General features: G+C 35.8%; 1 protein-coding gene and 1 non-coding gene across 4 annotated transcripts in view; one reads left to right on the top strand and one right to left on the bottom strand.

Annotated features, from left to right (window-relative positions):
- Positions 1-1,414: 1,414 nt before the first annotated feature.
- The window catches only part of TLK1 (tousled like kinase 1), a 150,669-nt gene continuing 130,501 nt past the window's right edge, over positions 1,415-21,582 (bottom strand). For 2 of the 3 annotated variants that reach the window (XM_067741565.1, XM_067741567.1), the window contains exons 13-21: positions 18,705-18,802; positions 16,386-16,467; positions 12,504-12,595; positions 12,329-12,418; positions 12,000-12,169; positions 11,546-11,681; positions 8,340-8,451; positions 6,807-6,914; positions 1,415-1,849 (exon numbers count right to left, since the gene is read on the bottom strand). In XM_067741565.1, the coding sequence (XP_067597666.1) occupies positions 1,673-1,849; positions 6,807-6,914; positions 8,340-8,451; positions 11,546-11,681; positions 12,000-12,169; positions 12,329-12,418; positions 12,504-12,595; positions 16,386-16,467; positions 18,705-18,802 (1,065 nt within the window). In that variant the 3' untranslated portion in view covers positions 1,415-1,672. The remainder of the gene's footprint in view (positions 1,850-6,806; positions 6,915-8,339; positions 8,452-11,545; positions 11,682-11,999; positions 12,170-12,328; positions 12,419-12,503; positions 12,596-16,385; positions 16,468-18,704; positions 18,803-21,582) is intronic. The other variant, XM_067741566.1, reaches the window with a different exon arrangement.
- Positions 17,370-17,441, top strand: TRNAE-UUC (transfer RNA glutamic acid (anticodon UUC)). The gene has a single exon. It is a non-coding gene; the product is annotated as a tRNA-Glu (tRNA).

The following is a 21,582-nucleotide window of genomic DNA, read 5'->3' as shown; positions in this document are numbered from 1 at the left end:
TTCAGTTAATTCTTAAGGAGCCAAGTCAGTCAATGTCCTAAATCTTGAAAGCTCCCTTCAAATGTAACTTCATAGTCTTTAAATTTTAACTGTCATCGTTTATTACTGTTTTGGCTACATTCTCTACAATTTCAGCAGCATCTTAAAGAGACAATGTATCTATGTACAATGAAAGAACAAAGAGCCATGGTTTAACTGTACAATATTAAGGGGAATCTGTGGTAAGCATAGCCTCCTTTTTCGGCAACATGGACAATTTACATGTAAGTATCAGCATTATGAATGTGATGATAAGGAAGTTTCTTAGAGGAGTGACATACAGCATCCTGAAAAATAATGGTTTCTACCATACAAGGCAGTTAGAAAATGTTCACATTTTAACAAATCTGTACAAACCACAAGAAACTCGTTTAAGGGACCATCATCCCACCTTGCTGATAAGAACTTTCTAGAAATGTCGGATTACCATGAACAATTTATAAATCTAGTATATATGTGCTCCACAGCCCTAGAAACCAAGAAACTGATTTCGAGAGCTCTTTATGTCCAACACGGATCATTTTTACATGCCTTGATGGTTAATAAATGCCTGCTTTTAATAATCTCTCTATAATGTACAGTCAACTTGCACCTTTAAGGAGGTCATTTGATTTTTTTAGCAAAGAAGCAACATCATTTAGCAGCAATTAAAGCGCCTTCAAGAAGACTTAAAAAAAATACAATATCCAATTAGAAAAGGCATATTTTTAAACATTTGTACAAGAATAAGCTGCTGAAACTCGGTAATTGAAATACGACATCTGTACACAATTTACAGTAGAGCTAGAAGGGAATTTATCATTATCCTGCATAGAACTGGTCTGCATTTGGTTACGTATTGTCACTTGTTTGAATGAACAAGGCCTGGTAACAAAAGAAAAATACCTGTTAACAATTCTAACATGTTGAGAACACTGGAGATATTATAATTTAGTGACTTCAGCTGATTTCAAAACAAGCAGCTCACTTTGTCAAAGGTGTAATGTATCTAGGAATAGCTCTCCCTTTAACATGACCAGTGAAAAAAGTGGACATGTGATTTCGAGGTACAACTTGGTAAAAGCCAGAATAGGCAAATGACAAAAGTCTAATAACTTTGTCCAAAGAGTCTAACTCTCACATTCTATTACTATAAAACACAACTGTCACTGTCATTCAGTTCTTACTTTGGTTGCAGCAGATAAACTGCTGAATGCTGAAGAATGTATCCAGGCACTAGATAGTTCCTGTGTTAGAAATACGTCTCATATTTTTTCCATGTGTTTTTAAATAATGAAAAACCACCCTTCATATTAGAACTCTCTAGTAACAACCAAATGTATTTAAGTATTATAAACGTTATTTACAGTGTTCCCCCCAAAAAACCATTGTTCTGTTATCTTAACATGGTATTCCTGTTTCTGTGCAACAGGCAGTCACCCTTCACTGCTCAAGATTACAGTCAGAAGTGTACATTTATTCACCGCCCATGATCCACTCTCATACAAACGATGCTATGAAGAACTTCAGTTCACAAACAGTTCTCAACCATATCCTGTGTAAAAAAGAAAACAACAAAAACACTCAAAAGCTCTCAAACTCAAGTATGCATCTGGAAGCAATTCAAAGACATCATGCCAATTTTGGAGGAAAGTCAGTAAGTAATTATGCTTGAAGAAGGGGGTGTAGGGGATGCTGTCAGCCCAACCATGTGTAAGTTTCCTGAAGAATTGGATCTTCTCATGTGTGGGAGAAGATAGGGGTCATTTGCCAGTTGGTGCACATCAAACCTATCTTCTTTTCGGTATGCCAAACAGCGTCTTATAAAGGCCTTAAAAAAAAAAAAAGTCAGCAATTAAAATCTTTTCCTCTTCTAAATATCAATCAACTAACACTACAGATGATGGACACATTTAAGACAATAAATAGATTTTACTTCACTGGGGATTCAAATTTTTTAAGAAATTGTAGCAATAGGGCTTCCCTGGTGGTGCAGTGGTTAAGAATCTGCCTGCCAATGCAGGGGACACGGGTTCGAGCCCTGGTCTGGGAAGATCCCACATTCCGCGGAGCAACTAAGCCCATGCGCCACAACTACTGAGCCTGAGCTCTAGAGCCTGAGAGCCACAACTACTGAGCCTGCGCTCTAGAGCCCGTGCTCCACAATGAAGAGTAGCCCCCATCTGCCACAACTAGAGAAAGCCCACGTGCAGCAACAAAGACCCAACGCAGCCAAAAATAAATAAGTAAAATAAATTAAAAAAAAATTGTAGCAGTAAAATTATCACTCCAAATTCAACTATCAACTCACAGCCCCCTAGTAGTTCACTTTACAATCTAAATACTATTACTACCATTTAAACTTATTGCTGGAAAGCTGCATTTTTTTTCCTTAATTTTTATTGAGATTAAAATATACATAACATAAAAATTAGCATTTTAACCCTTGAGTGTACAATTCAGTGACATTAAGTACATTCACATTGCTATACAACATCACCACTATACATCTGCAGAACTTTTTCATCATCTAAAACTGAAATTCTGCACCCATTGAACAGTATCTCCCCATTGCTCCTTCCTCCAGCCCTTGGTAACCACTTGTGTTCCTTTATGATCTGGCTATTCTAGGTACCTTATATGAGTGGAATCATACAATATTTATTTGTCCTTCTGTGTCTTTCACTTAGCATGATGTTTGAGTCATCCATGTTGTAGCATGCATCAGAATTTCATTCCTTTTTTTTTTTTTTTTTTGCAGTATGTGGGCCTCTCACAGTTGTGGCCTCTCCCGTTGCGGAGCACAGGCTCCGGATGGGCAGGCTCAGAGGCCATGGCTCACGGGCCTCATTCCTTTTTAAGGCTGAATAATATTCCACTGCATGTACATACTACATTTTGTTTACCCATTTATCTCTTGGTTGACATTTGGATTGTTTCTACCTTTTAACTATTGTGAATAATGCTGCTATGAATGTTGGTATATAAATATCTGAGTCCTTGCTTCCACTTTTTTTGGTATCTACCTAGAAGTAGAAATGCTGGATCATATGGTAATTAAAAAAAAATTGACATATTAGTTTCAGATATACAACATAATGATTCAACATTTGTATTGTGAAAAGATCACCATGATTGTCTAGTTAACATCTGTCACCATACGTAGTTATAAAATTGTTTTTCTTGTGATGAGAACTTTTAAGATCTACTCTTAGCAACTTTGCAACTTTCAAATATGCAATGTAGTATTATTAACTATAATCCCCAGGCTGTACACTACATCCCCATGACTTATATAACTGGAAGTTTGTACCTTTTGGCCCCCTTCACCCATTTCGCCCACCCCTCACCCACCCACCTCTCTTCTCTGTATCTGTGAGCTTGGTTTTTTTTCTGTTTGTTGTTTTTTAAGATTCTACATATAATGGCATATGTAGAATCTTATATATGACATATAACGACAAGACATGACATATAATGGCAAGATTTCCTTTTGTTTAATGTCTGAACAGTATTCCATTTTATATATGTATATAGACACACACACCACATTTTCTTTATTCATTCATCCCACGCTGGACACCTAAGGTTGCTTCCATGTCTCGGGTACTGTAAATAATGCTGCAATGATCATGGGGATGCACATATCATTTTGAGTTAATGTTTCTGTTTTCTTCAGATACTCAAAAGGAGAACTGCTGATCATATGGTAGTTCTATTTTTAATTTTCCAACGAACCTCCACATTGTTTTCCGTATTGGCTGCACCAATTCACAATCCCACCAACAGTGCACACAGGTTCCCTTGTCTCCACATCCTTGCCAACACTCATTTCTTGTCTGTTTGATAACAGCTATTCTACAGGTACGAGGTGATCTCTCACTGTGGTTTTGATTTGGATTTCCCTGATTATGAGTGATGTTGAGCATCTTTTCATGCACCTGTTGGCCATATGTAGGTCCTCCTTGGAAAAAAAAAAACCTATACAGATCCTCTGTTTTTAATCGGACTGTTTGATTTCTTTATATATTTTGGATATTAATCCCTTATCAGGTATGATTTCCAAATATTCTTCCTATTTGGTAAGTTGTCTTTTCATTTTGTTCATGGCTTCCTTTGCTGTGCAGATTTTTCATTTGATGCAGTCCCACTTGTTTACTTTTACTTTGTTGCCTTTGCTTTTCTTGTCAAATACAAAAATTCCTCACCAAGACCTATGTCAAGGAGCTTACCGCCTATGTTTTCTTTTAGGACTTTTATGATTTCTAGTCTTAAGTTCAAGACTGTCATCCATTTTGAGTTACTTTTTGTGTATGGCATAAGATAGTGGTCCAGTTTCATTCTTGTTTATGTGTCTGTCTAGTTTTCCCAACACCATTTATTGAAGAGACCACCCTTTCCCCATTGTATATTCTTGGCTTCTTTGTCATAAATTGACCATACATGTGTGGGTTTATTCAGGGCTCTCAATTATGTTCCATTGATCTGTGTATTTTTATGCCAATACCATATGTTTTTTTTTTTTTTAAAGAATCAATTTTATTTATTTTTGGTTGTGTTGGGTCTTTGTTGCTGCATGCAGGCTTTCTCTAGTTGTGGCGAGCAGGGGCTACTCTTCGTTGTGGTGTGCGGTCTTCTCATTGTGGTGGCTTCTCTTGTTGTGGAGCACAGGCTTTAGGCATGCAGGCTTCAGTAGTTATGGCTCGTGGGCTCTAGAGCACAGGCTCAGTAGTTGTGGCACACAGGCTTAGTTGTTCCATGGCATACCGTACTGTTTGTTTTGAATACTATAGCTTTGAAATGTAGTTTGAAATCATGGAGCATGAGGCCTTCAGCTTTGTTCTCAAGATGGCTTTGACTATTTGGGTCTTTCGTGTTTCCATATGAATTTTAGGACTGTTTGCTCTATTTCTGTGAAAAATACTGTTGGAATTTTGATAGGGATTGCACTGAATCTGTAGATTGCTTTTAGTAGTATGGACATTTTAACATTAATTCTTCCAATCCATGAACATGGAATATCTTTCCATTTACTTGTGCCTTCTTCAATTTCTTTCATCAATGTCTTATAGTTTTATTCTTTCTGATGCGACTGTAAATGGGATTGTTTTGTTTTCTCTTTGGCTGCACCCCAACCAGGGATCGAACCTGGGCCCCAGCAGTGAAAGTGCCAAGTCCTAACCACTGGACTGCCAGGGGAGTCCCTGGGATTGTGTTCTTAATTTCTCTTTCTGCTCTTTTATTATTAGTATATAGAAATACATAAAAATTTGTTGCATTGATTTCATATCCCACAACTTTACTGAATTTGTTGATTAGTTCTAACTTTTTTGGTGGTGTCTTAAGGGTTTTTATATATAAAATGATGTTATCTGCAAATAGTGACAGTTTTACTTCTTCCTTTCTGATTTGTATGCCTTTTACTTCTTTTTCTTGCCTAACTCTTCTGGCTAGGACTTCCAACACAGGCTCACCTTGTTCTACTGTACTTTGCAAATACTGCGTTTTTTGTTTTTTTACAAATTGAACGTTTGTGGCAACCCCACATTGAGCAAATCTATCAGCACCATTTTTCCAACACCTCACTTTGTGTCTCTGTGTCACATCTGGTAATTCTAGCAATATTTCAAACTTTCCATTATATTTGTTATGGCGATCAGTGATTTCTGCTACTGTTGTAACTGTTTGGGGGAGGTCATGAACTGCACCCATGTAAGACTGCAAACTTAATTGCTGAAATGACAACAAAGGATTTAGAATATTACATAAAGTTAGTTCATAAAGCAGTGGCAGGGTTTAAGAGGACTGACTCCAATTTTGAAAGCTTTTTACCCACAGCAGAACTTCTTTCATTCAAACAGCACTGCATACTACAGAGAAATGGTTCATGAAAGGAAGAGACCAAGAAATTGCCTCAGCAGCCACCACCCTGCTCAGTCAGCAGCTGTCAACAGCAAGGCAAGACCCTTCACAAGCAAAGAGACTACTGGCTGAAGGCTCAGAGGATGGTTAACAGTTTTTAGCAAGCAAGTATTTTTAATTAAGGTATGTACATTATTTTTTTAAGACATCATGCTATTGCACACTTAACAGACTACATTATAATGTAAACATAACTTTTATATGCACCGGGAAACCAAAAACTATGTGTGACTTCTTTATTGCAATATTTGCCTTATTTGCAGTGGTACAGAACCGAACCCACAATATCTCTGAGGTATGCCTGTAACTGTGTTGAATGTGGAATACTGCATTTCTCCCTACAAAATTCTGGAGTCTTCTTTTTCTGGAATTTCTCTTCTGTAAAACACTCCTTTCACCCTCATTCCACTTTACTGTCAATTTAGTTTGGCCAAAGGGTATGATGCCATTTTTGCCCTAGTGTTTTCTTCCTATTGAGCATAGAGTGTACAGCACAAAGTGAATATATCTATGTAACTGGCAAACAGATCAAGAAAAAGAACTTTATCAGAACTCCTAAGACTCTTCATGCCCACTTTCAGGCACTGGCTCTGCCCCCAATCTACTGGGGTAACAGCTATCCTGACTTTTAAACACCATAATTGAGTTCTGCTTGTTTTAAACTTTATGTAAATGTAATCGTAGATTATGTTCTCCTTTGCCTGGCTTCTTAAAAGAATCACAGACCATATTTGGGTCCTTAAAAACTATCACAACCAAAGGCCTAAAGCAACTCTTCTCCAGAGCAAATCACCAGCCCCTACTGGACAGCTTTTCCTGTGGCTGCAATCTTTACTTCACAAAGCTTATTTTCATAAACTTAGTACCTTTGCTTCACTGCTTACAACCGGTTTTACAGGGAACTGGACATCTGTGGCTTTTAATATTGTATTTTCTTGAAGAATGTCTTGTTGAGATTGATTGTGACCAAATGGCTTTAAAAAAAAAAAATACAATGTTGAGAAATTTATCTCACAAAATATTTAAACAGATATTATCAGAGAATCCCCAAGATACAAATGATTTGTGTTCTAAAAAAATCTTACTCTCAGTTACTTGCAAGCTGGGATGCATTCTCATAGAAACAAGGTTATAACTGATAGCAGGCTGAGGAAGAGCATCTGATCAATCCTTAGCATAGCCAAAACATTGTGAATAAGCAACAGAAAATAATACCATTGCCATATAAGTAATTAATTAAGATAAAAATAAAAACAAAAAAATTTTAAATTTTATTCTGAATGTTTAAAAATTTAAGTTTAATTAGAGAAGAGATGGAGAAGTAGTGGAAACATCCGTGAAAAGTCCAAAGAGTGAAATACCTTGAGTATGACACACTAACTTAAATGAATCAGCTCTGGGTTTGGTCCTAACATGCAGTGAGTTCCCAGACAAGTCCCTGAATCTCTCTTTTCACACTGATGGAGGGACTGAATGGGATAAGGATATCTATGGTAGCTTACAGTTCTGACTTCAATGTAAAGAGAGGTTTGGGAAAAATTAGTACTAAGTTTGATGGAATGTCCCTGAGGAAGCACAGGAGGAAACATGCTCAGGCCAAACTGTGTGTGTGGGGTGGGAATGGGGTAGAGGAGGTGAGGAAGTGGAGAGAATGGAGGATCATGAACAGTTTTGACTCCTTTATTCCTAGCAATAGAAAAACGTTAGCACTGTTAACAGATTAGTTACTTCTTCTTCTTAAAAGAAAAAAAGGCAAAGAGCAGGCCAAAGAAGCTGTTGTGACATTAAAATAATTCTGATCCACGGAAATTTTAGGAAGTGATAATATATTTAAGATCATTTAAAAAATCAAATGGAGTAACTATGGTTCAGGCATCCAAAATGGAGCTGGGTGGCCATTGTGGATGTGGTTTCAGACACATTCCTGCATCAGAGAAAACCTGAACTTTCTGAACTGTATCAAACTAAAGGAAACCACTAGATGTTTTCAAAACCGTATCTATCTGCTAGCAATTGCCAGCTGCAACCTTGTACTTTCAAAGTTCCCCAACTATGTCATCATTTCAAACCCCAATCTTTGCTTAACAAGCACCCTTACTTCTTGCCAGCTCCAATCCTAATTCTTGACAATTTGTGTAAGCTTGCAGTTTTTTGCCTATAAGCACCCTCCTCCGCTTTTGTAATCCAGCGGAACACAATTCAAGTGCTTTCATGTATTTCTGCTTCCCAGTCTGCTCCTAACCCCAAATAAACAGTTATTTTGGGTTTTTTTGTTGTTGCCTCAACCAGGTCTGCATTCTTGGAATTCTTGACTAAATTGACTTCAAGTTAATGAAACTTTAAAAGGGGAAAATTCAACTTATCTCCATACAGCTGAATCTGTTACTACTTCAACTTACTTTTCTACCATAAAGACACTGAAAGAAGATGACTCCGACTGACCACACATCAACCTTGTTGGAAATCTTCGGTGGTTCCTTTCCAACTACAAAACACTCAGGAGGTAAATACCTAGGTTTTGGGGGGAGAAAAAAAGGAAAGGATATTAACAATTTATAATTTAAAACCTTCTAAATGTAAAATCTTACACTCATTTTATCCATACAAAAACCTTAGGTGAGTTTCACTGATTAAAGTCCTAACTTTTAAGGCATTTGTATCCCTGTATCATTTGACTTTAGAGCCAAAACAAACAACTTTGTGGTTAAAGTGTGTAATATACAGTTGACCCTTTTCCAACACGGGTTCAAACTGCACGGGTCCACTTATATGAGGATTTTTTTCTATAGTAAATACTGCAGCACTACACAGTCCCTGACTGACTGGTTGAATTTCGGGCATGTGGAGGAACCACGTATATGAAGGGCAACTGCAAGCTATACTCAGATTTTTGACTGTGCAGAGGACCGGTGCCCCTGCACTGTTCAAGGGTCAACTTATATACATTTCTGTAGTGTATGATCTACAGAAATGATAAATTATCAATCATTAGAAATTACAATGTTCTAAGTATCTACTAACAGAAGAAATCCTCTCCTATCCCCCCTTCACCAATCTTCAAACTGTAGGAAGTTCTCTTCCTAAAATACACATCTGATCAGCCAGTTCTTTTGTTTAAAGAACCTCAACCTCACTCACTGCCCAGGCAAGACCGCGTATCTCCTGCTTGTAACACGAGACCTGTCCTTATCTAGCAGCAACTTAAATTTCCAAAATCTCTTCTCCTGACCCCCAGCCCCTCAAACTGGTTAGGCAAAGCCGATTCACTTGGTTCCCTACACTGTGCTTCCCCGCAATGCTTCTGAATATGACAACCTCTTATGCCTTCCTTAACTACTTCAGTTCACACAGTGACCACCCTTTCTTCTTCAAGACCCACCCAACTTTCACAAGCCTTCTCTGCTTCCCTCCAGGCAGATGTTACCTCCATTACAGCGTTAATTCATTGTACAGTTTCAAACAGTAGAAGCATCAGAAATATATGGAGCATTCAAAAATACTATTTTTATTTATAAATTTATAATTTTAGATAAAGAAAAGGTAAAAATAGATTGTAAAATTTATTTAAAAGGTAAAAATACATATAAGTAAAAATAAATTTTTACTTTTAACCTTAGGTTATAAGTATTGATAAAAAGCTCCATCAGGATTGCAAGCATCTCACACTTCAAAAATTTAGATAAACTACAAAGTCCTGAAAAGGAATAATACAGCTAAATGGGAAGCTACTCTTTTTAGTTTTATACTCACTATGCTAAAATCGTTTAAATTTCAGCAGAACATTCACAGATGACCAATAACTTATTTGTGATGTAAATCCTTTCCTACCCTCCAAATCAAATAAAAAGCCAGATTTGTTTTATGAATAAAAGCGTATATTTTCTGCAGGTTTATGTGTGTGTAACTGAAACAAGAATGACTCTTTTAAACAAACACTGTGCTATACCGTCTCTCAAGGTAAAAGGGTATATAAGCAAGGAGAGGAAGTGTAGGAATAGATACCAAAGCTACTCGGGGAAAACGACAGCAGGATTTAGTGGATGCTTGCATTTGAGACCCAAGAGGAAGGGAGAAACAAAACTCGTTTTCTTCTAAGCGATACTGACAAATAATTTAAGCTTCTGGGGATGATGTGTAAAAGCACTACATACCTATATTCTAAAAGTCTGTATATGAATAAAAAACTAACCATTTTGGGGAAAGCTGTTTCCACAAGAAGTATATAATTCCAGGTTCCTAACATGGAAATGCCATGACTGTATCGTCTTCCTGCACAGCACCCTAAAACATAAGCTTCCCTGTCTCATGCCCATCTGTCAGGGGGAAATTTCCTTGCCCTGCCCTGCACTAGGGAAGCCAGAGTGAGAGGGAAACAGTATGGTGGGAGTCTCTGCAGAGGAAGGATGATCTATTATTTAGAACATGGTTTTCAAGCTGTCTGCCACAGAATACAGGGTTCTACCAAGAAGCCTTATTTTTGTTGGTTTTATTAGGATTCTAAGATTTTGTGGTGAAAAAAGGAGCCTTGTTGCTAAAAGAAAGAAGTGTAAAGACTACTGACTGAGGGTACTGACTTTTAAGGAGTTACTAGTTTGAATGATAGACTTTTAAAGAATATATATTGAAAGAAAATTGATACATTATCTTATATTCCTAAAAAATGCCACAAGCATAATTTGAAACTCTAAACTGGCTTTAAATGAATACATGGAACATGACTAATCCTTACTCTGAAAAGTAAACTCCATACCAACCTGTGGCATTTTATAGAATTGGTTATTATTGCCCAGGCTATGTGAAGATTGTTCTGAAGACTCCAAAGTCACATTTATGTTTGTAGTCACCATCCTGCTCAGTGAAGCTGAGTAGTTATCTCCCTTCCATTTAAGATTTCACTCTTTTTTGCTAAACTAATTTATTCTGAAAACTAAATTAGTTTTGAAATTTTATAGTCTATGTTCTCCACTTTGGCAAATTTGATACTAAGTTTGAAAATTCACACTGAAGTAATTTTTGTCAACACGTAGGTAACTCTGAAGGGAATGACATTCATTTAGACTCGTATCAGTGAATCTATGGTTCTATCTAGATTTATATCTGTATGTATGAAGTTATTAAAAAGAGTTTTGAGCGTTAAGGCCAAAGACCAAGACTGTACCAAATTTCTCTTTCATTCATTATCGACAAAACATCCATCTTAAACAAAAACTGTAACCACAAAACCTCTACAGAGAGGGCTTAATGCTTATTAGTTATTGCTTTTAATAGCTAAGATATTATATTAAGTATCATTACTCACGATAAACATCACTCCAACATTATAGAACAAGATTCACAAATTCTCCATGTTAGGAGTTTCTGGCTGGTAGGGAACTAGCTGGTAGTCACTTGCTGATGCCAAGTTTTTCTTCCTCCGGTTTGCTGATAGTTACAGTTAAGACCAGGTGAGAAAACAGGACTGATGATAGTAGTCTCTCAACTCAGAGACTTCATATCAGTACTCTCATCACACCACAGTAATCTCAAAGGTATGCGAAAATAAACTCTCATTAAAAAGACTGGGCACTAATCTAGGTAATTTTGGTGTTTTTAATAATACACTTACCAGTAAGTGCCTGCCCCTTGGGAAGTTAGATCCATTCCATCTACACCATAGCTGTCATCATCCATAATCTTGGACAGACCAAAATCAGTAATTTTAATTTCTCCGCATGCTGTTCCATCTACCAGAAGGATGTTCCCTAAGAACAAAGTATAAAGTTCTTTTAATGAAACATAAATGAAAAACATTATCTTTACTACTAAAGCTGGACTTTTGGGAAATAATACACTTAAAATACATATGTAAAATTTTTAATCAATTAAGATATACATTTAAAATATAGTTTTAAAATGCAGTGATATAAATTTTAAAAACACTTCAGCTACTACCACTAGTATTCCACTGACTTTTAAAAACTAAACCAAAAAGCATATTTTCGGATAACTTAGCAAGTAAGACTTTTAAAAATTACACTCTTTAAAGCTTAAATTATTTAGACAAAAATTTTATTAATTACCTGGTTTAAGATCATAATGTATAATAGGGGGTTTGATTTCATTGAGATATCTTAGTGCATTTACAATCTGCATTACAATAGACCTAGCTTCTTTCTCTGACATTAATTTATGTTGCTTCAGATAGAAATCCAAGTCATTGCCTTCACAGTATTCTAACACTGTACAAAACCTACAATGGAGAAGAGAAAAAAATCAGACATAAAATATTATCCAATAATTCAGAATCACAATGGACAAATGAAGAGTATTTATATTATCACTATGGAATAGGGGAAGCAAAAGCCAACATGTCTTTTCTTAAAAAATAAATCCTTTTATATTCACTTACGTATCTGTATCCAAGGAGAAATAATCATAGAGTTTAACTATTCTGGGGTGATCCAGTTCTTTGTGTATTCTATACTCTCTGCAGGCATGTCTACGAGAAAGAGAATATATTTATTCTCCATGACAATTAAATATATTTTCAAAATTGATAAAAACCATAAAGAATTAATATTTACTTGTGGTAGTTTTCCTTCTTCTCATCCCTCCAACTTTTATTAAGCTGATGGATCTTCACAGCAGCATATCTTTGTTCATAAAGGTCAAAAGCCTACGATTCAAGGAATAGAAGAGTTTGGACCAAAGACCAACTGAATAGTGAAGAGATTTTTTTTTTTGAGTGATAATTTTTGCAATAATATGGAATGAGAATACACATTACGATTTTTGGTAGTCATCTCTGCTAAGGTTGTATATAGTTCAGTGGCACATTTATTATCAGAAACAAGATACAAATTCCATGGTGCTAAATCAGAGAAAACCTTAATGTGAATTTTCACGTTCAAGTTTTATAAGTGCCAATATATTGAATCAAGATAAAACAATAAAGCTCTCTGGGTTTTTTTTTTTTTTTTTTTGGCTGCGTTGGGTCTTTGTTGCTGTGCACGGCCCTTCTCTAGTTGCGGCAAGTGGGGTCTACTCTTTGTTGCGGTGCGCGGGCTTCTGTTGTTGCAGAGCACGGGCTCTAGATGCGAGGACTTCAGTAGTTGTAGCACACGGGCTCAGACGTTGTGGCACACGGGCTTCAGTAGTTGTGGTGCATGGGCTTAGTAGTTGTGGTGCATGGGCTTAGTTGCTCCGCGGCACGTGGTATCTTCCCGGACCAGGGATCAAACACGTGTCCCTTGCACTGGCAGGTGTATTCTTAACCACTGCACCACCAGGGAAGTCCGAAGCTATCTGTTTTTTTAATATAGACGTTCTTCTCTATACTGGTAGTAGCAGTAAGTGGCCAGGAAAACAGGTGGCTGTAATACTTTTTTGGTGGGTTCCTGTATCCTTTCCTAGCAACTCCACCTCCCCCCCCCCTTATTTGAAAATTAACAAGTTCCTAACAATTTCCCAACTGTTTTAAAAAAATTCTAAACTTTTATTATGAAACTGTTTAAACATAACCATAACCATTAACCATATGTAATTATCATACCTAACTCTATCAGTAATATTTCCTTAATCTGGGCTCAAAAAAGGTTTTATACTTGTTTGTTCAAATGACCAGACTATTTCTTAAATAAAGAATGATCAATATTTTAAGGCTTCAGGTGACTTATAAATGTTTTTTAAAAACAATGAATATCATTAAAGAGGAATTAATAATTTAGGTTCAACTGTGACTTTTACACAAAAGCGCTCCCTTAAAACACTAAAAGCTTACATATTTATTAGGAAGAAGGTTCCTAGTTCCCACTGCCTCTATCAATTTAACCTTAAAATAAGCAGTAGGGGTAAACTGCTTGTCACGAAATTATAAAAGCATGAGATCAGAAATAATATAGGATGCAGTAATTAAGAATATTCACTTTGGAGTCAGATGAACTTATTAGCTGCATGACTTTGTGCTTAATACCCTCTCTAATAGCCTCAGTCTCATGAAGTTTGGGTTGTTGACTAAATGGGGTGAAACGTATAAAGTGTTCAGAATAATATATGATTCATAATAAATATCCAATAAACATTAGCTCATTATATTATTAAAAGTTAAGTTTTAAGAAATAGAAAAGAATAAAAGAAGTTCATGTGAGAGAAAGCAAAAAAGCTTTTATAAAACTCAAAGGCAATCAGTAAAAAAATAGAAAATAAAATTCTAAGTACTAATAAAGTTATCATCCATGTATAATGATTATAATAACTGTATATGACATATCTTTCTCCCAAGATTAGGAGAGTAAAGTATACCTTCCCATAAAGCTAAGATGGTAATCACTGAGCAACTGATTCAATGCTTTCCACCTTGGTATAGAGAAGAGTCAATTTTTTGACTTACAGTCAGCTACTTTGTTTACCAAGCGACCTGGCAACAATGAAAGGACTTGAAGGGGTCGGAGGGGCTGTCATTAGTATTTAAATCAGTAATGAGGGTTCAAGTCATTAGGGACCCACAATCTGCATTTTCTAATTTCTACAGAAGCCTTTTCTTCCAAAAGAAAAGTCCCTTTTAGACCCTATCTGTGGGGCTAAAAACAATGGAAATACTATTGGGCAGTGGCAGAAGACTGTCATGAAAGCTATCAGTAGGCTCAGAAGCCGGGCAACTTCTCGGCGGAGCTAGTGCTAGCTAACTATACTTTTGGTGATTTTTAGGTCCACAGTGAGCAACATTATGACCTTCTTTTCTACCTTGTGGCCTAAGACTACTCAACCATTAAGTGCCTGAGGATGAACTACCATTAGAATCAGAGAAATAGGAATTGGAAGAGAGCTCACAGATCACTCTTGATGGGTGACACTTAATGCTCATCCAAGTTAACAAAACAAAAAATAGTTCATGGTTGAACCGAGATCAGAAATGAAGTTCTCTGAATCCAAATCCCATAATTTGCCCCAGAGTCAGAACTGGATACAGGTTGTCTCGTTGAACAGAGAGGATTTCTAATAATCTAATGAGCTTACATTTCTCAGCAACGAAGTTCTTTGTGATTTTCCTGTGATAGTTCATTTAATCACTATAATGATCCTATGATGTAGGTACTATTAGCTTTCCCAGGTGAAGACAGGCAGAGGATGGTAAGCAATAAGCCCAAGTTTATACAGCAGTCAGAATTAGCCAGGATTCAAACCCAGCCTGTCTGGCTTCAGAACCCAAGGTCTTAATCGCTGACTATACCAATACATAATGAAGCACCAAGTGTTCCAAGGAGCTAATCAAAGGCAGACTAACAGGGAAGCCTTCTATAGGAATTGAAGTTTAAGGTGAAGCTATGACCTTCATGTGACTTTATGCTAAGAGCAAATGGGAAGCCACTGGGGCTTATAAGCAGGGGAGTGAGATGATCAGACTGCATTTTACAAGGCCACTCTAGCTGCAGCATACACAAATGAACTGGAGAAACTCAATGCCCAGAAAAAAGGTGATCAGCTAGGCAATGCAACAAGAGACAATGAGGCCCTGCGCTAAGAGAGAGGGAGAAGGGTCATTGCTGGATTTAGGAGAGCTTAATGACATTAATAATGACAGATACCAGGGACTGGTTATGTTGGGGGAAGGGAGTTAAGGGCAAGGTGAATTGAAGGATGGCTTTTATGTTTTTCACTTGAGGGACTGGGCAGGTAAATGGCAGTGCTGTGTATTAAAGTAGGGAGCAGTGTTAAAAAGCGGGGGGGCGCGTTGGGAGAAGAGATAACTTCTATTTCAGATGTGAGTTTGCAGTGCTTATGAAGCATCCACATGAGGTGAACAGATTAAGTCATATAAACCAGCAGGTACGGGGCTCAGAAGGAGAGTGTGGGGTAGATAGCTATGTATCTATACATCTGTATCTGAAATCAAATAGGTGATAACTTAGTGAATGGGAGGGGGATATATTTGAAAGGAGCACAAGAATGATGAGACCATAGGAACTTCAATATTTAAAGGTTGGGCAGAAAGATAACATAAAGTGGAAAAAAAGTAAGGTATAAAGCATTAAACATATGAGTAAATATTTCTACATTTATAAATACACATTTGAGAAACACTGGCCTTAAAATAGGTAGAAATTAGGGTAAATTCAGGACATGTAAGACTTGTGACACATGTTTAAATTAAGAGATACAACCTTTCCATAAATGTACTATATTAAATGGCTACCTGCCTATCTTGATTCTAATGGTTGTTATTACTTGTATCAGACTGGCTAGTGATAACCAGGTACCAAATATCAGAGGGACTGCAAAGGCACAAGGATAGTTTTTAGACTCTTGAGATAAGACAGTGTAAGCCACCACAGACTCTTTTTTGTAATGAGAGGACATAAAAACAGTCAAAAAATCATAAAATCAATAAAAAGACATGTACTTCTTAACCACATATTCCTATATCTTTGTCATATTAGTATGAAGAACAGGAAAAAAATGTACATTACCTTATACACTTCACTAAAGCCACCTCTACCAAGCAGATGGAGTAATAAATATCTTTCATTTAACGTTGGGTGATCTTTGAACCTTAAGGGTGGGGAAAAAAACACTCAGGCACATGAAAACACCCACAAAAAGGTTTCGTCCACAACAAAGTTAGCTCTTATTCTACTCCCAGCTACTTCTTTTTCAGCTACTCTTCTGCTAATTTTGAATTCCATTCCATACTTCTTTTCCTTCTCTAACTGCATGACTATCACCCATCTTAACGCTCTGGTGTTCACAAAGCTTAACATTTATAGCCGAATATTCAGGTTCAATGACCAATTATAGCACTGTGATAAAGACCTTACCGACTACTGTATTACTAAGAGCTTTATGAAATCCCGTATCTATTCAGCAGGAATTACTTCCCTTGGAAAAATATACTTTTATTTTGGGAGTTACAGTTAATCAAGTTTTATAATATTGATATACGATTAAAAATAATTATATTTATAAACTGGCTTTCATCCATGGTGAAATTTTACAGCCTTTGCCTTTTATAAATAAAAATTTATTTCCCAATCAAAAAAGAAATCCTTTAAAAAAAACCACCACAGACAATACTATTACTATTTAAAGCTTATTGCACCTGCTATACATTAAGCACTCACCTGTATTATCTCATTTGGTTCTTAACCAACCCTTTGAAGTAGGCCCTGCTACTACCTCTATTTTACAGATGAGGGCACTACTGCACAGAAAGGTTAAGTAACTTGTCCAAGGTCAACAGCTAATACATGGCAGGGGTTAGCAGAAAAATGTGGTTCCAAAATGTACACTCTTGATATTTAAGGAAAAAAAAATATCAATGATAGCTTTATAATTCCAGATGCAAACACATGATATTTTATTCAATATCAACACAGCTTTGATAATTTAAGCTTTTCCTGAGAACTTATAAATAAAAGAGATTTCTGTTAGTTCTAAAGCAAAATGTAGGGAATTCCCTGGTGGTCCAGTGGTTAGGACTTGGCGCTTTCACTGCCATGACCCAGGTTCAATCCCTGGCTGGGGAACTAAAATCCCGCAAGCCACACAGCCAAAAGAAGAAAAAAAGAAAGAAAAGAAAAATGTAAAGCTGTAACAATTTATTTAATTTTCAACAAGTGGATTAAGTAATATCCACAAGTTTGGACATAATTTTCAGAAGAGCCAATTTTAAATTAGTTTTGTCTTATCTGCGTTATCAGAATTTTCATCTGGTACAATTAAGGATATTACATAACTATATTATTTCACTGACATTATACATTGGAATGATTGCGTTCATACAGAGATGATCATAAATAGCCCTTCTTTTAAGCAAGATATTTGTATTTCACGGCAGAAATAGGCCACTTCCAATTCTGACACTTGTATTAGGTCATGAAGATTTAAATTACATAAGTCTTAAAGTGTAAAAAGACATCCTTCCTGTCCTCTACATTGACTAAATCCAATTAATGCCTTGCTTAATTTCTATCTTCTTCATAAAATTCCCACCAGCCCACATATATTTTCTATCCTTTGAATTCCTTTAGCGTTTAATGTCATTTTGATGATTAGGGATTAAGGACAGAGACTATAACTTAAACTACTTTTCTATTTCTTCTCCAGTTTTTACATAATGCTGGATACATGGCTTACTGAAATCCCTTTGGTTGAAATAATTTTTTCCTCACTACTATAATATTAACTTTGGTATTTAGTTAACAAATATTTATTCTGTGCCTACCATATGCCAGGCACTGATCTAGGTTCTGGGGATATAGCAAGAACAAAGCTAAGTCCCTGCTCTCATGTAGCTTACATTCAAGTGAAAGGAAACAGATAAAATAACTGAAAAAAAAAAATTTGTAATTCCAAATAGTGATAAATGCTAAGAACAAATAAAGTAAGGCAAGGATACTGAGATAGGGGATGGAGTGAGGCAAGGACTGCTATTTTAGACAGGGTGGCTTCTCTAATGACCATGGGGAGTGAAATAAGGAGTAAGCCACTCAGATATTTAGAGGAGGAACATTTCAGGAAGAGGAAATGGCGAGCACAAAAGCCTTGAGGGAACAAGTGAGACGTGTTTGAGGGGGCCAGTGTGTCTACAACCTATAAGTGAGGGGAGGATGAGAGAGATGGGGTGGTGAGGTGGCCAGAGACCAGATCAAACGAGGCCTTCTGAGCCATGGGAAGGACTTGAGGTCTATGGTGAGAAGCCCCCCAACAAGGAAATACTCTGTTTATGATCTCCAAGGGGAGAAAAAACTTTTATTATGTAAAACTGTGAAATACAAATAATGACTTACTGTGAATTATCTTCATTATTTATTCTTTTGAGCTCTCGAATGTGAAGATTTCTGACTCTTTCCAAACGTTCAAGTTCTGCCTGAATTTCTGCCTCTTCCTGAAAATGAAGAGAGGGGACTATAACAAGCTCAATTTATTTGTGATATAAAAAAGATATTTTTACTCATGCACCAATTTTTTACAGTGATGGGAAGAATAGTGTATTATAAAGTTCCACTGAGTTAAAAGACCAAAGTGCTCTTTTCAATGCCTGAAAGATAGAAAGAGATAAGGCAAAAGCCTATTTCAAGAAACCATCCTCCACATGAAAATCTTTATACCTAACGAGATGCTGACTTTTATTCTGTACCACAAGAAATCTATTTTTATAATGTCTAAACTGAAAATGACTGCAAGGTAGTCTGAAACTGACTTATAACACAAAATGAGCTCAAAGTTTTATTTCTGGTACATCCAAATTTTAATTTACGAGGGGATAATTTACTAGTACAAAACAAATGAAATGAAGATATTTCACAACAGTTAAAAGAGGAAGAAAGGTAGGAGACAGAACTACTGATTATTCTGAGACCTTACAACATTTGGAATACACACACACACGCGCGCACAGACACGCACACACACACAGTCTGACCACTCACTTTGGATAAATCGCACTACAATTTTAAAGAGACTCTTAAAACAAAAATTTTACGAATAGCTGTGGCAGATCCTTAGTTATCAGAGCAGACCTAGGCAAATCCTAAAGAAATTTACTTTAACATTCATTTAATCTAAACATTTTGATAAATATTTTTCATGTCTCAAAATATATAATTTTTAGAACATTTTAAAAAATTAGACACCAAAACAAATAAAATCACCCATTACACACATACCTCTTGATTTGTCTATATAAATTTAAGTACTACTTAACAAACAAGAACATACCAAATTTCAGTGAAAAGTTCTATGAATGCCCAATTTTATAGTATTTTTGAATAACTATTTATTAAGTAAACTAATCCAGATTGCCTTGGCCTAAATGTGTACCACTACCGTTATAAATCTATACCACATGGAATAGAGGTTATTTAAATATTTGTTTTTCATTAGCACTGTCTCTTAATGATTTATCTTCTGATATATTTTTTTAAAATCCTTTATCTCAAAAAATTAATAGTTCTGAAATTTACTTTGAAAATATAAATATTATTTCATTGTAAAGCAGATAATAGAGATATAAAGTCTATTACACCTGTATCTAAGGCTTAAAGTGAAAGGAATATTCTAAGTATCATAAAGAAAAACAAACATTCACAGATTAAAAAACTAAATCTAAGTATGTTGTTCATATTCCACCTGACCTTAAGATTATTTCAGTTATTTTAAAATGAAACAACCACTACTTGTTGCAGAGATATTTAATGTAAATTAGGCATTAGATGATACATAGAAACCTTCAAAATAAAATTTAAGTAAAAAAAGAAAGAAAAATAAATAAATTTAAGTGAAGATGAACTTTTCTAAAATTTTGGGGAGAGTTTTCTAAAATAGATACACTAAATTCTCTGAAATTTCCTCATTTAATGTAGCTTCAGTTACAAATATTTCTAATTTTAATGAAAAAAGAAAAAAGGTAAGATAATGTCCCAGGGGATTAAATAACTGAAGATTCATTATAAGGAGAGGAAATAGATTAAAATGCTTTGAAACAATAAAGTCAAACCACAGTTCAGTTGTCTCCATTTAGTTATATAAAGTAGAATAAGCAACTGGCCATATAGCTGTGCCCATGAGTATGAAAAAATTCAAATTCATTTATGCCACAGAACACAGAAAGTGGTAACTTTCTTTCTTCAGATTACTAATGTTTGCTGCCTTAAAACCTGCCATTAATTTCTTATACATGTAGGAAGCTAGTAAACACTTAGTAAGTTGGTATAATTTTAAATAATCTGATAAAACGGTGAAATGCCTATTAGAATACCAGCAAAAATACTTGTTTCAGCTTTCATTTGAAAAATGTGGTATGGGGATACTATTTTAAAAATGAATTTATAGATATTAAATTTTATTAACTCATAAATATATAATTATGAGATTCAACTAGATTGTTGACACATAATTACATTTGTTTTATAATTTTTGGTAATCTTCAGATGTTTATACAATGGCAGTAATCAATATCATAATATACTTACTAAAGAAAATAAAATGTACGTCTGTGCCAGCTAAGCAAGCTTTTTACCCTCCATAAAACATGACAAGTATGCCCCGTAAGATCTTACAATACAAAAAGCACAGGCAAGCTTCATTCAGTTTGAATTGTAAAGTTTACAGGAAGAAACAAAATGTCAGGAGCACTAGTTTAAAAGAAAAGCTGGATCCTAGGTATTTAAGAGGCACGTCAAGGGAAGGAACTATAACAAAGTCAAATGCAAATAGACATAAATCCTCCATAGTCCTCAGTGAAATATATTTACATCTTCCATATTGTAATTTAATATTTATTCCACAATATCCTGGACCTTAAAGTGACACAATTCTATAGGAAAGATAATTCAATAACTCTAAGTAACTTCTCTCAAATCCCACTGAGAAAAAGTATACATGCTATTATGGATTGAAGGTTTGTGTTCCTCCCAAATTTTGTATGTCTAAGCCCTAAACCCCAATGTGATAGTATCTGGAGAAGGGGACTCTGTGAGGTAATAAGAGCTAGCTTAGGTCCCGAGAGTGGAGCCCTCAGGATGGGATTAGTGGGTTTTTGAGGAGGAAGAGAAAGAGATCTCTCCTTCCAACCCCACCATCTCTTTGTGAGAGCACAGAGAAAAAAATCATGTGAAGGCTTGAGAAGACGGCCATCTACAGACCAGGAAGAGAGCCCCATCAGAA

This window comes from Pseudorca crassidens, chromosome 6, assembly GCF_039906515.1.
Source record: "Pseudorca crassidens isolate mPseCra1 chromosome 6, mPseCra1.hap1, whole genome shotgun sequence".
NCBI lineage: Eukaryota > Metazoa > Chordata > Mammalia > Artiodactyla > Delphinidae > Pseudorca > Pseudorca crassidens.
The sequence above is the reverse complement of the archived record's forward strand: the minus strand, read 5'-3'. Positions and strand labels throughout refer to the sequence as shown.